Source organism: Bos mutus, chromosome 10, assembly GCF_027580195.1.
Source record: "Bos mutus isolate GX-2022 chromosome 10, NWIPB_WYAK_1.1, whole genome shotgun sequence".
Classification (NCBI taxonomy): Eukaryota; Metazoa; Chordata; class Mammalia; order Artiodactyla; family Bovidae; genus Bos; species Bos mutus.
Window position 1 is genome coordinate 64,522,168 of NC_091626.1, and position 14,432 is coordinate 64,536,599.

At 44.8% G+C, this 14,432-nt stretch overlaps 1 protein-coding gene across 7 annotated transcripts in view; it reads left to right on the forward strand.

Moving 5' to 3' along the window:
- Nucleotides 1-687: 687 nt before the first annotated feature.
- Nucleotides 688-14,432, forward strand: part of NIN (ninein) — a 107,650-nt gene continuing 93,905 nt past the window's right edge. For 6 of the 7 annotated variants that reach the window (XM_070378089.1, XM_070378092.1, XM_070378093.1 and 3 more), the window contains exons 1-3: nucleotides 688-855; nucleotides 1,347-1,399; nucleotides 10,144-10,347. In XM_070378089.1, coding sequence (XP_070234190.1) covers nucleotides 10,165-10,347 — 183 coding nt within the window. In that variant the 5' untranslated portion in view covers nucleotides 688-855; nucleotides 1,347-1,399; nucleotides 10,144-10,164. The remainder of the gene's footprint in view (nucleotides 856-1,346; nucleotides 1,400-10,143; nucleotides 10,348-14,432) is intronic. The other variant, XM_070378091.1, reaches the window with a different exon arrangement.

The following is a 14,432-nucleotide window of genomic DNA, read 5'->3' on the forward strand; positions in this document are numbered from 1 at the left end:
ACAGGCCTGAGAATTTCCGACTCCAAGGAGTTTCCCTCCGGTGTGGCTAGTGGCAGAGGGTTGGATGTAGCCACAGAAGGAGGGTTAGATGTAGCCACAGAAGGACATGGTGGGCAGGTGCGGAAGCCAGTCTAGATTGGTAGGAGGGTCGCACTCACTGGTAGGGTTCAGGGTCAAGCCTGGAGCTCTTCAGCCTCCCGGGACCCTCTTCTAATGACCGCCAATGGGCGCTCGAGGGCCGAGAAATCCAAGGCCGCCTGGGGCAAAAAAGGCACCTGAATCCCCATTTCACGGTTCCACGGGCTGGAGGCGGGCCCTTTCCCCGACCCGGAGACTTTGCTGGCCAGGTGTCCTCGGCACGGAGGGGTGTGTGCACGAGTTTCTGCAAGGAAGGAAGGGGCAGAGGGTCGACTTCAGGTCGCTGACCTCCCCCACCCGCGTCCCAGCAAGCCCCGGACTTTCAGAGTTCAGATCTCCGCGGCGACCGCCCGAGCGGTCGGGACCCAGCTCCTCCGGGCTTCGGCCGCACGAGGAGCGGTCCCCGTGGAGGAGGGTGGGGGACTGACTCCGAGAGGGCCCGGGCGGTGCCCAGCGCTCCTCCCTCAGCGGCCCCAGCTGCGCGGGCCGCGTAGGAGGAGTCGCGCCCGGGCCGGCGTCGCCCTGGCTCCTCCTCCCCGCGCGGGCCTGGCCCTTCCTCCCCGCCGTCCAAGGCTTCGGGTGGCCGCGGCAGAGCCCGGAGCCGAGCGCGCTGGGTGCGGCCGTCCAGCTGCCACCGCCGCCGCCGCCTCCGAGTCCCGAGTGCCCCCGCGGTCATGGCACCCGCGGCGGCACCGGGCGCCTGAGCTCCGGCACGCGGTAAGCGCGCAGCCGGCTCCCGGGGACCCCAGTCCCGCGGCCTGGGGGTGCTTGGAGGCCTCGTGCTGCCCCCGCGCCGTCGGCGAGGCCCTGCGCGCCCGGGCAGCCCCGGCATCGGGACAGGCTGGGGATCCCCCTCCGGGGCTGCGGCCGGATGGTGGCTGTCGGCAGCGAGGAAGCGGGTGGCCAGGCGGCCGGTGGACCCGGGCGTTAGCGGAGAACCAGGCGGAGAGGGGGCGGCGTGGGAGGCGGAGGAGGGGCCGGTCCCGGAGCGCGGGCGGCGGGGGCGGGTCGGCGGGCGCGGAGGATGCGCGCCGCAGTCCCCGGGAGCCGGGCTTTTGTGAGTGCTGGCCCCTTACATATGGAAATGACGCTCGCTCTGGTCCCCATTCGCGTCCTTTTGAAGGACGCCCGCCCGGAACCCCGGCGCCGGCTGCGAAGTATTGTCCGGCTTCTGGAGCCCTAACAAAGCGTCCCTCCCCGCTTTGCAGAGCACTGGAGGCAGCGGCCGGCTGTGCGGGCGCAACGGAGTGGCCGACAGAAGGTAAGCGAGAACAGCGGGGGCCTAGGTAGCTGCTGCTTCGAGACACAATGGGGTGCCCGAGGTGTCCGGGGGTAGCGATAGGCAGGCGGTCGGGGGCGCATCTGCATCACGAGTTGCGGGGCACCTGGGCGGCGCACCCGCGCTCCGCCCTCGCCTCGCCCTCCGCCGGCACCGCAGCTCAGCCGGGGCTGGGCACCTCCGCACCCCGCAGGGTCCCCGCCCGCACCGCCGGCTGAAAGCGGCTACTGTGTGCAGGTCCAGGAGCGGACCTGAATCCTGGAGGGAGCAGAAAGGGTGGTGGTTCTGTTGCCTTGTGCCACCCAAGCAGCTCTGTGACTGAGAAATTGAAGGGAAACCTGCCTGGGGGAGCCCGAGGTGTTAGTCTGGACTGAGTCGCGGAGAGCTCTTTAGTAAAGTGGGCATTTTAGAAGGTGTGAGTGATCAGTGCATAGAGAAAGACTTCCCCGTGCGACTGTTAAGAAAACGGGGAGAACAAAATGACGCTCGGTTTATTGCCTGAAACCCTTGACCGCCAGACCCACGGAATGAAGTGTGGAGTGTAGCCGGAGAAGCTTCCAGGGTTCCAGAGTGTGGGCTTCTGCAGCTACCAAACCGGCCCCTGACAAAAGGACAAGGCTGATGGAGACAGTTTACTGCTGAAAGCTCGCTCTGTGAAGTTGAAAGAGAGAGATAGGAAAGGGCGATTTCCCAGCCTCAACCCTGACAAACCCAGGCTTAAGTGTAAATGAAATGCGAGCTGGAAATATTGTGCTACCGTGTACCTTGTTTCTAGACAGCTTAGCTATTATGGGATCTTCTGCTTTCTTTACTTGACTGGGGCAGATCCCTTCCTGGTGTCGAGGAACTCCTGACATAAGCTTGTCATAGAAATTAACTCTTGGATTTGTGAAATCAAAATCAATCACCGTCATTGTCTGTTGTGACTGAGGTGATAGCTTTTTTAGGATTAGAATCCCAATAAAGTCCACAGAGGCACTCAGGCTAAGCTTCTGAGACCAGGGAGGGTTCTCAGTCTAAAATATATTAACATAAATTTATGTGTTTACTTGTTTCCTGAGGCTTGACAGTCTGCAAGGACATATTTGTTTGTTTCAGTGTCAGTTTAATTTTGAGTCTTCTTTGGTGGCTAGCGTGTTGGTAATTGACCTGAAATATTGGCAGGTTTTGCTCTTGAGTTGAAGAGGGCTGTGAAAATTCCCAGACTGTTTGTAACACTGACATGACAGGCTGGCTGACAAAACAGTTTATTGTGGTCTCCTCAGCTGTTGTCAGTGTCCTCAGAGAGGTGAAGTGAACTGCTGGGGAGTTTCTTGGCAGATTTGTTTATTTTCAGCTGGTTTCTGGTGATTCCTTAGAGGAAAGCACTCTGAATTGCAGTGTAGATAAAGGGTAGGAGTTACAGATGTTCCAGATGGATTGGACATCAGCAAAGGTATTGCCAAGGCAGGAAGAGGCTTTATAGGGAGCCATCACAGGCATGGTCTTTGCAGTCAAATGTCAGGATCAGTCATTTTTATAATAAGGCACTTGCTCAGAATGCCATGGGTGTCTTTTTTCTTGTTCTTTTTTCATTTTAGATATGTGATGAGCCTTACTATCAAAAGATGTTAACTGTCACAGAGGTGGAGAATAGGGCACCAATGAATTTTGAACAGCCAGTCTTAATAGGCAACATTTTTATCATAAGTCAAATGTTATTCACATAAATTGTTTTAAATGTCACTGCAAATGACTTTCTAAACTAACATTTCCCCAATCTTGATGCTTCTGTTTTATGTTGATAATGAAAATACATTTTATCAGTCTTATACTGATAAAGGGTTGGCATATTTAGTCAGAGCATTTTAGAATGACTCAATCAGCCTGCAGCCTCTTCAGGAGGTTTATTTTTATAGATGTCAATTCATTTGTAAGCCAATAAATTATGTGGTTTGAATTCTGGCTATTGAACTTACATCTGTTGGGCAGGGGCTTGTGGAGAGATTTACTGAAGCTTGCAAGAAGATATTTTTGTCCTATTCACAAATAAAATATAAATTTGAAAGATGGGAATATGCGAATGAGCAACTTTATTTGAAATCAGGACATTTTTTTATTGCAGTTCATAACAGCAATTAACCATTCAAGCTTTTAGATGAAAAAATTACAAACTATTTATGATCTAATGCTCACTTAAAAAACAAAGCTAGGAAAATATTGTTTATAGATATGAGAAGACAAGAACAAAATGAGGCTATACTCCAGGGAGCCATAGTCAGAGCTGCAGACATTCTAAATTAATTTAAATAAAAGTGGCTCAAGGAGTGAAAGTTGTTACAAGCTATCTCTTTTAGGGGAGTAACAAACATGAACGTCTGTTTTCTACTTCTGAAATTTTACTTAGTAGCTGATTACAGGTTATTGAAGCTACCCTGTGCCAGGCTAATGATTTTATTCCTCCAGCCATCCTGAGTTAAGACTTGATTGGGTAATCCACCTAGCTACTAGGTTTAACAAAAGCTTGGGTTTGTTACATCATTTCAGCAAAGTAAAATACGAAAGCCTGTTATGCTTCAGAATAAATGCTAGTGGGATATCCTTAGTTAATTTTTTTTTATTGTAGTTAGCAAAGTTTGTTATTTTCTTTCAAATTTAATGTGATTTTTTGCGCTCTGTGGTGACATTTAAGTTTTTGTGTTATATTTTTACATTCCGATTTTATTCTTGCTGATACTCTTCTGCCTTTAGTATCCAGCTAGAAGTGAGGTGCTATCCGAGCTGAGAGGAGACTCTCTGACAGTAATAGGTTTGATGAGCAGCAGTTTTTGGCAGAAATATTCTACATCAATACATAAATGGGGGATGGGGGCGCATTGCTTTTTCTGTTAAGCTTCTGCTAAACTTAAATTTATTCTTATCACTGTGTCATTTTATGCTGAAATTGGTCCAAAATGGAAATCTTTGCAACAAATTAAAGTGTTTGCAGAAAAGAGTGAAGAAAAAGAAGCATTCTAGTTTGACCATTGGTATTATGAGGCTCTGATGTGGCAAACAGTGAAAGCAAAAGGCATGAATGAAAAGCTTAGCCAAAGCAGAGCTGGTCTATGTTCATCACTTTAGTTATAAAATAACTAAATTGGTCACTTAGTGGTCACTGCCTGGGCTATGGACCCCCAACAGCTATGTCTGAACACAGATCCAAAAGCATCTATTATGATACTCAGGGAAAGCTGCTGAGCCAAGAGGGCCATCCAGACATTCCTTGTAGCTGTTCAGCTGCTGAACCATCTGGAGGCGAAATAAAAGGCCTGGGCTAGGGACTCTGGCATTGTGCTCATTTATTATTTGGTTTTCTCTTGCCAGACTTTGTCCCCTTTTCATCCTTTTGGCCAGAGCAGACATTCCCTTTGGCTGGTCTGCCATTCTTACAAGCTCCTTTCTATACCTTGGATGCTGGAAAGTTCACAAGTTCACGGCTCTACTTCATGCTGGCCTTATATTAGGGACTTCATTGTCCCACCCGCACCTCCACCTCACTCTTTTCCAATCCCAGACGGCACTGTGATTTCATCAGCTGGGGTTGCCGAGGGGAGCACAGTGACAGCGGTCTCTGATGGACATCCCTATCAGGGACAGCACATCCTGGCAGCCTTGTTTTGAGTTATTTGGAAGGAAAATGCTCTGAATCGCTCTCATTTTGGGTGGTTGTTGGGTGGTAAATGTTATGATTAATAGCTTGGTGCATCTGCCTCTTATTTAACCATCCCTGGTTAGAACTCCAAAGTATTACCCACACTGGCTGTTTAATTCTAAAGGTGTCATAAGGTTTCTGGCAATTTAATTGAAAAAGTATATGGTAGAGGTCCAGGCTTGTGGCAGCCTTTGTAAAACTGAAATTGTCCTTGGAAATTTGAGGGATGATTTATTACTCAAAACCCAACTTCCTTCATCTCTAAGTAAGATTCCTGTCACTGATGAGTGTCAGCTGGGCTCTCACTCTGGAAAGCATTGAATTACACAGATTAGACATACTTAAGTGTTAACAATTATCTGTTTCTGGACTACGCCCGTTATTGAAGACACAGTGAACATTTTGTGTAAAAATGTATTTCTTCTTTGCCATAAATCCAAAAGCTCCTTTAGAAGATAGAGAATGCTTAGTCTGTGCATCCTTAGAGCCTCATGGGCTATGTGGTTGGTGGTGTTCAGTCGCTAAATTGTACCTGACTCTCTGTGACCCCTTGGACTGCAGTACGCCAGGCTTCACTATCTCCCAGAGTTTGCTCAGATTCATATCCATTGAGTTGGTGATGCTATCTAACCCATAGTTATTCAATAAATGAATCAAAGGATGTAGGGAGGAAGGCACCCCATTCCTCCTCATTCCAATTTGGAGGAGTCTGTGGCCACCAGGTATTATATGATGGTTTCTGGTGCTTGGTACCATACAGCTGGTTAATACATGAAAGTGGAGATGAGAGATTTGTCAATGGTACTGTACCAGAGGTCCCATTCGTGTGCTCTGTGTGCATGTGTAAGGTTGACAGATAGTATAATTTAGTCATACCAGAGTTCAAGTCCTGGGCCCATGGCCATTTTTAGTGTTAAATCATCGGACAAGTAGCTTGACTTTGCCAGGCCCCAGTTCTACATATTAAATGGGAATATGATAGCTACTTTAAAGAATTAGGAGGATTAAATGAGATCATTTATGTGAAGTACTCAGCATGGGCCAGACTTATAGTAAATTCTCAGAAGTTAAAAAGAAAAACAAAAAGTCTTCTGAGCTCTCAACTATAGTTCAGCCTTTCTGCTTTTGTTTGACATTAAATTTATCAAGAATCTGCCTTTGAAAATTGAGGATGCCCTGAACATTACCTACTGCTGTTACCATTTAGTAATATGATATTGCTTATATGCATAATACGCCCCCCACCTGTTCTTGCTTTCTAGAGTATTCCACAGCTCCTGTTTTGATTTTTGGAAGGCAGGACTATGGCTGGTTGATGTATATAAGTTACTCCTCTTCAGTTTACCTCTCCTTTGTAAATTGCAGGTATTTTCTTGGTTGTTTGTACCAATTTCCTCTGGGATTAGCTGCTCTTGCTTGCCATATTTAACACTCAAAACAACCTTCCAGCTGGGTATTATTATTCTCATTCTCTAGACGAGGGAACTTGGGAAAGTATTTTAATAGATTTTCCTCCAAAATCATATTCTGTAGCAACAACAAAATGCAGCTGAAGTTTGTGAATCCTTAATTACTAACTTGTAGAATCAAACTTAAGATGGTCTCCATGGCGCAGTTTGACAGTGAGTGCTTGCCTTCAACTTATGCTTGGTTATGTCTTCTTGTGGAAGAAATAGGTGTTTCAAAGTCTTCGTATGCTGATTTCTATAATGTTCATTCAGGGTAAGTTTCCTTGCAAGGTATCTCGTATACTAACTCCATGATGTTTACTGAGTCCCTGGTATGAAGAATAGACTGTACGTAGCATTGGGAAGCTAGAAAAGAAACTGAAATCATGGACCTTGCTGTTAAAGAAAATTCTGCCAAATGAGGAGAAAAATAATTCTTGCACATGAAATAACTGATGAACATTTGGGGAATAATATCCACCAGTAAAAATCCCTTTTGTGCCAGAAGAGTACTGACAACTTGTCACCATATGTAACATCTTTTGGATGTTTCCATATGATCATTTGTTCTGCAAGGGGGGGCGCTGTTTTTCCTGTTAAGTCTAAAGAATGTTTTACGGAGCACAGTTCTTGGGAAGGAGGGAGATGAAATAAAGAGATAAAAAAGGAGAATTGCTATGAGATGAAAGGTTTGAATTAGTGAAAATCCAATGGCCTTGTAAAGAGCAGGATGTGGTAGTTTATCAGATTCAAAGCCATGAATAAGATTGAGACTTCTTAGTACATTGTGAGGTGTTTTTTCTTTTTAAATTGAAGTACAAATGAATTTATTTACAAAACAGAAACAGACTCACAGACTAGAAAACAAATACGGTTACAGTTGCCAGTGGGTGAATATACTCAAATACACATAACTGTTGTGATTTTTATGGTTCTCTTTCATTGGTTTAGATAGACAGGTTTCCAGCCCTTAAAAGTAATTTTTAAAAGGGGAAGTGTTAGAGTTCTTTCACTTTTGCATTTTAAAAAAATATGCAAAATCAGGAAGAAGCAGAATAGTCTTACTTTTATGAAGTTGATCAGATTCTAGCCTAGGGACTTCCCTGGCAGTTCAGTGGTTAAGACTGCACACTTCCGCTGCAGGGCTCTTGGGTTCAATCCCTGCTTGGGGAACTGAGACCCCATGTGCCACGGGAACTAGCCCCTCGACTATAGAAAGCAGCACCTTTAAAAAAAAAAAGTGTATCTTGCCAATATAATTTTTCTTAGGATAAAAAAAGATGTCCAAAAAAATTAAAAATAAATACATTTTTTAAAATTCTAGCCCAGGGGACTATAAAACGCAGAGACTAAGTCTGAGAGCTATGACAGCCTTGAAAATCCCAGAGCATCTTGGGGATTCTCAACAGATCTTAGTTGATGATGAGATGGGCAGACGCTAAGTGAATTTCATTAGCCAAGCCTTGGCATTGTCTAAATTCCTAACTTTTGTGCTCAGTTGTGTCCAGCTCTTTTGCAGCCCCATGGACTGTAGTCCGCAAGGCTCCTCTGTCCATGGGATTTTCCAGGCAAGAATACTGGAGTGGGTTATAGCTTTGCCTAACACCTTGGTTGTTCCTTTCTGGTGTTTTGATGTTTATGTCACACTCTCAAGTTATTTTGTAAACATTTACGTGGTGATTAGTTAAGCCAACAGACCAACCCTGGGAAGGCAGCCAGAGCTAGCAGCACCATAATAGAGAAACTGATAATTAGGAGAGGAGACCTTGGAGACCAGGAGCCTGCAGCTGAACATTACCTCTATCCCTTTAATGAGCAGCCTAGCTGTTTGATCCATCTTCTGAGTTCACTCAGTTCTGCTGAGACCCTTGGGATGGTCGTTCGCTCTATGTTAGCTTGTCATGTTTTGAACAGTTGTCTGAGGAAAGAAGGCAACCCAGCCTAGAGCAGCACTGATGTGTTCTGGAAGGCTTGTTTATTTTCAGGTCTGGCTGTGTACAACATCTTAACGTGTGTGGTCCCCGTGATTGTAAAGATCTGCCCTATAACATCGCCTCTAAATTACAGTTTTCTGATCCAGGACTTGTTTTACTTAAATGTGTGCTTTTAAAAGTAGAATATTGGTGTGCCACGGGCTAGCAGAGTAGACATAGAGGGTTACTGGGGAGTGAGTGCAGAGTTTCCGTCATGCAAGATGGAAAAGTTCTAGAGAGCTGCTGGATAACTGCATATATAGTGAACAATACGGTACCACACACTCAAAATTCTGCTAATAGAGTGGATTCCGTGTTATCTTTTTTATCCCAAGAAAAATTATATTGGCAAGATAAATACTTTTTTTTATTTATTTACTTTTTTAGGGTGCTTTTTATAGTCAAGGGGCTAATGCTACAAGTCGTTTTTGAGATGGCTGAGGTCACCCTCTCAAGGGTATTATGTCTGTCATGTTTGGCTTCCATTGCGTCATGGTGAAGGTACCTTCAGAGGCAAATGTTTCAGGCTTTCACTGGAAATCCCAACACAATAGAAGTAAGTGATTATGCAAGCAAAAAACCAAATTTCCTTCTTCAACTGGAAGGGACCTAGAATTTTACGATATATATTTTAACAAAAATGATTCTGAGAGTTATCGATAACTCTGTGTTTTCATGAATCCTGTGAAAGATGGAAAAATGGAAAGGCTGGAATTGGGGTGGGTCAGAGAGATGGAAAACCTCTTCACCAGGAGTACAGAGGTGAGATGGTCTAGATTGTAGAGGGTCCTAAGATTCTGCATGATTCACTTGCGGTCTATGGTTCTTTCGAATCTCACTGTCTTTCTAAAAGGCTGAAGTGGTGTTTTCCTCTTTCTCTAGGCAACTAGGCCTTACCTAAAGCTCCCTGGGGCTAAAGCAAGCTTCAGGGAATACTCTTCCGGTCACACCTCACGTAATTGCTGCAGTGAAGTTAATTGAGTTGCCATTTTTGAGGAACTCATGTAAGAGGCATTTGGTCTCATGTAAGCAGGGGCGGTTTTGTATCAGACATGATCACCCAGTGCCTCTTTGCTGCAGCCCTCCGGTCTGACTACAAAGAGGGGCAGCTAGGCTGGATGGAGAGAAACAGTTTGGCAGATGGCAACATCTGGCAGGTCTTCTGGAGCTTGCTGTATCGCATGGAGCTCTGCTGTCACTAACAGTCACTTCATTTGGAAGGACTGGATGGCAGGAGTGGCTTTTCACCTTCTCTGAGTCCTGACCACACTCAGTCTTGCGTTTGACACACTGGCTGCCTGCCTGAGGCTGCGCAGGAGAGAAAGACGCCTTTCTGCCCAGGAGACTCCTTCCTTCTGGTGACCCTGCCAGGACCCAACCTCGTGGGTATGCACCTGGTGTGAGTGTGTGCGGGAGCTCCCCTGGCCTGGCCTGGAGGCCCAGAGGCTTCACTGGGAGGTGTGCAGTGTTACCTCCCTCCCCCGCTGACCCTCACAAGGCCCCGATTGACCAAAACAAGGGGCCCAGGACACACCCAGCATTCCCAAGGGACTGGCAAGTGTGGGGGCAGCGTGTAAGGGGCGGCAGGACTCCAGCGCTGCCATGATCAGGCCTTGTCTCTGTCCCGTGCAGGTGAGCGCTGCGGGCGATGGGATGGATGAGGCAGAGCAGGACCAGCATGAGGCCCGACTCAAGGAGCTGTTTGACAGTTTTGACACGACGGGCACCGGGTCCCTGGGACAGGAGGAACTCACCGACCTCTGCCACATGTTGAGCTTGGAGGAGGTGGCCCCAGTGCTGCAGGAGACGCTGCTTCAGGACAACCTCCTGGGCCGGGTAAGGCCCGCGGAGAGGCGGGCGGTGGGAAGTGGGTGCGGTTTCTGTGGGGGGGAAGGGGTGTGGAGCAAACCACAGGCGCTGCAACTTGTTTCTAACATTCAGGCCGTGTGTGCTCTTAGCTGTTAACCTGATAAACAGCGGGGGGCGGGAGGTGGGGAATAGAATGGAAGCGACACAGCAGTGCAGTTTGCTGCGGTGACCAGGGCCTGCTTTAATTTGTGCTCTGGAGCGAAAGTGTACACTGAGCATCTTAGATGAGAAGAGAAAAAGGTACCGAGGATGTTTTCCAACTCTTTGTGGTGCATTTTATGGACTCCACACTCATCAAGGGAGGGGGCTGAGATTTCCACTGAAGTGAAGGAACTTACAGGGAGAAAACTGCCGTCCCAGGAAGAGCAGCTCACTGTTAGGATGTTTATAAAGTATAAACATAAAGCTCTTTCTTGTGAGGACTGTTTGTAGAATAAAGTATTAATTAAACCTTTTACCCAGGAAATAAGACAGGAAGGTAAATAAATACTGTGCAGATTCATTTAAAACCCAGCATGACTTGCTTCCAGCAGGGCTGTGCATATGTGCTGATGTTAAGTTTTACCTATGAAAACAAATAGTCATGTTCTCCCTATAGATCAGGTCACAGAGATGAGTAAGAGCCGAAAAGGGTTTCCTCTTGCTATTAGTGGGAAGGATGTCATGACCTGCTAGTGTCTTCAATTCTCATAATTAAAATTGAAAGCATCATTTGTTTGGCTTTGGGTTGAATCTTGCTATTGGTTTTTTGAATGGGTAAGAAGGAAAAATGGGCAGTACTTTTTGAGCTCTGTTGCTGCCATTGCTGACACTTTGTAGATGTTTGTTTTTATCACATGGTATAAATCGAGGAAGCAACTGTGAAGCTCAGCTTTATTCTAGTGACCAAACTTCCTTTTCTTCATTTCATTTTCGCTCTTAACTGAAACATTGGGCAGGTGACCTCAGACACTGGGCAGTGTATTGGCTCTCTGTGATGGGAAATAGGAGTGGTGAGCATCCTGAAGTTAATGTACAGGGGATGATGTTCTTGGGGGGCTTGGCACCATGAAGGTGGCATCTAACAGGACTCATACTTAAAGAAAGGATTCGATTTTTGCAAAAGTGAAACCATTTTTGGTAACTTTGGGGGAGGATTAGCTGCTTATAAATACATGTGATCCCTAAAAAAAAAAAAAAAAAGGCAAAAATCTTGCTTTGAAAGCAACCAAAATGGGAGCTTTGAGAATTAAACCACTTGCTCCTCATAGTATAAGGCATTCAACTATTTTCTTGTTTTTTTTCTCCATCTCAGACACTATTGGAAGCCAACAGAATCTCATTTCCCACTGTGGTTCTTAGGGATCTGAGTTCTTTGGTATCTGAGGGATAGTATCATGCTTCTTAAAGCCAGAGAAGACAGAATATGACTTCAGGTTTTCTTGAGAGCCAGTGAAACACAGAACCCTCTGCTGTAAACAGATTGCTCCTTGGCAGCAGACTGACAGCCCACTCTCCAGATGTTGTGCATCTTTGCCCTCATTTGGCAGACTAAAGCAGTGGACCAGTTATTGATTGATTCGTTAACAACTTGACACTACCAACCCACTTTTAAATTTGCTCTTGGCCTGTGAATAATGAATACCTAAGTGGTCTATAGTGTGATATTTACTTATCCAGTGATAAAAGTTAAATAGATGTATGCATATTGATTTCATGGGGAAGGTCCCTGGTGGTTGTCTTGAGAGCAGAGTTGGCATGAATTAATGCACTACTGTTAAATTTGCATTTTTTATGAAACTGAATTATTCTCAGATGATCACATAAACTGCGCCATATGCTGTTAAGATACTCTATATGGTCTACAATTTTAAATTGTAAGGAAAAAAATTCCTTAGACTTCACTGGAGAATTCTAAGTTCTACCATCATGATATATTAAATACAGATCGTAAGTTGTAGAATTATAATATTATAATTGTTTCTAATGCCAGCATCTTCCCTCTCTTTAGATGGTATTTATAGAAAACTATGTCAGAGTTAGCAGTGTGGCTTAATAAAAAAGGAGAAAGAATAATAGCATGACAAACCTCTATATATTCCTCTATTCATTAATTTGACAAATGTGTATTGTATGTGTCCCATATGTCAGCACTCTAATGGCCTTTTGGTATGGGTGCAACTTATGTTTATTGTAAACTTTTCCATTAAATTGGCTTTTGAGTACATTAATATCCAGCTTCCTGCATGCTCGTGGTTTTAGTTTTGTCTTTTATATCATAACAAATATAATTTCTTTTTTAAAGAACTGACGCATTTACTCCTTTTTTTTGGCTGCACTGCCTGACTTGCAGGATCTTAGTATCCTGATCAGGGATTGAACCCAGGCTCTTGACCGTGAAAGTGCAGAGTCCTCCCCACTGAATCGCCAGAGAATTCCAAGTATAATTTTTAAACAAAACAAAACAAATAAGTTGTACCTCCTTTGGTATTAGGCTGATTTAATCTTTTTTCTTGAAAAAGAAATATGGTAAAAACATTTCCCCCTCACCTAAGAATATGAATATTATCTGTTTATTTTTTATCTTAAGATCCATCTTTTGTAACTTCTTGTTCTTTTTTTTTTTTAAGCCTAATGTTTCTTTTGACCGTTATTAAGGAAACTAACTTAAATCAACTTGCCATTTCTATATACTTTATTAATTGGCCCTCAGATTGCCCTCTTTGCTCTTGCTTTACAACTTGAAGTCTTGTTCCCCTGACCATGGTGGGTGGGCTTCACAGGTGGCGCTTGTGGTAGAGAATCTGCCTGCCAATCCAGGAGACCCAAGAGACGTAGGTTCAGTCCCTGGGTTGGGAATATCCCCAGCAGAAGGAAATGGCGACCCACTCCAGTATTCTTGCCTGGAGAATCCCATGGACAGAGGAGCCTGACAGGCTATGGTCTGTAAGGTCACAAAGAGTCGTCCATGACTGAAGCAATTTAGCGTGCACGCACTTGGTAGTTATCTTGTAAGTGTTTGAAATGCCCAGAGATTGTGGATCCCTGATTTAAAGGAAAGAGGACATTGCTGGTAGGCATTTCCTACTAGATTATCAAAAGAGCTCTGCTTGTATCTGTGTTATCAGGTAAGCACCTGTCAGGCGGGTCAGACCCCAAGACAAGGGATTCCTCAAGATACTGAGGAAATTACGGACTGATTAGGTAACATTCCTAGTAGGTGAATAGTACTGGGAGTAAGTGCTACAAACATTTAAGAAAGAGAACCATATTAGCTCACTTATTAACCAGGTTTTCATCCAAGCAGTTGATTCCAGTTGTAGGTACTTCCTGTTTATTGTCTTTTAAATGAAGAGTTTCCACATACCTCTCTCCTCCTTTATTAGAAATCAGAACATAAAGATGATAATTTACCTTGCTTTTGTTGAAGCCTTTAGTTAGTTCCAGTTTTAAAAATACATTTTCTTTTCCTCATGGAACATTTTAACTTTAAGACCAAGCTGCCTCCTGAGTTTCCCTGATGTCCTCTTTAATATGAATGTGGATGATAAAGAATTAGCATCTCACACCCTTGACACTCTCTAGAATCAGAACAAACCATATGGCAGCAGAACTTACCCCTGGTCTCCAAAGAATGCCAGACGTATGTGGACTTTGGTCATCAAAGGCACTTTGGAACTTTTGTATTAAAATTTGATAACTGTACAAATGTATAATTCCACCCAGTTTCCCCACTTTTCATTTTCAAGTGCCTGGAGTTCTTTTATAAACATCATGTTTAATTTTATATGTTGATCTGCTGGTTTGCTTCATTGAGCTTTTTAAGATTTCTTTCACTGGGGCGGCAGAGGATGAGATGGTTAGATAGCATCACCGACTCAACAGACATGAATTTGAGCAAACTCCAGGAGATAGTGAAGGATGGAGGAGCTTGGCATGCTGCAGTCCATGGGGTTGCAAAAAGTCAGACACAACTTAGTGAGTGAACAGCAGGAACAATACACATTTTAACCATTTGAAAAGTGGATCAGAAGTACGGCAGTACTTTCTGGTGGTGATAATTTGTACTTCTG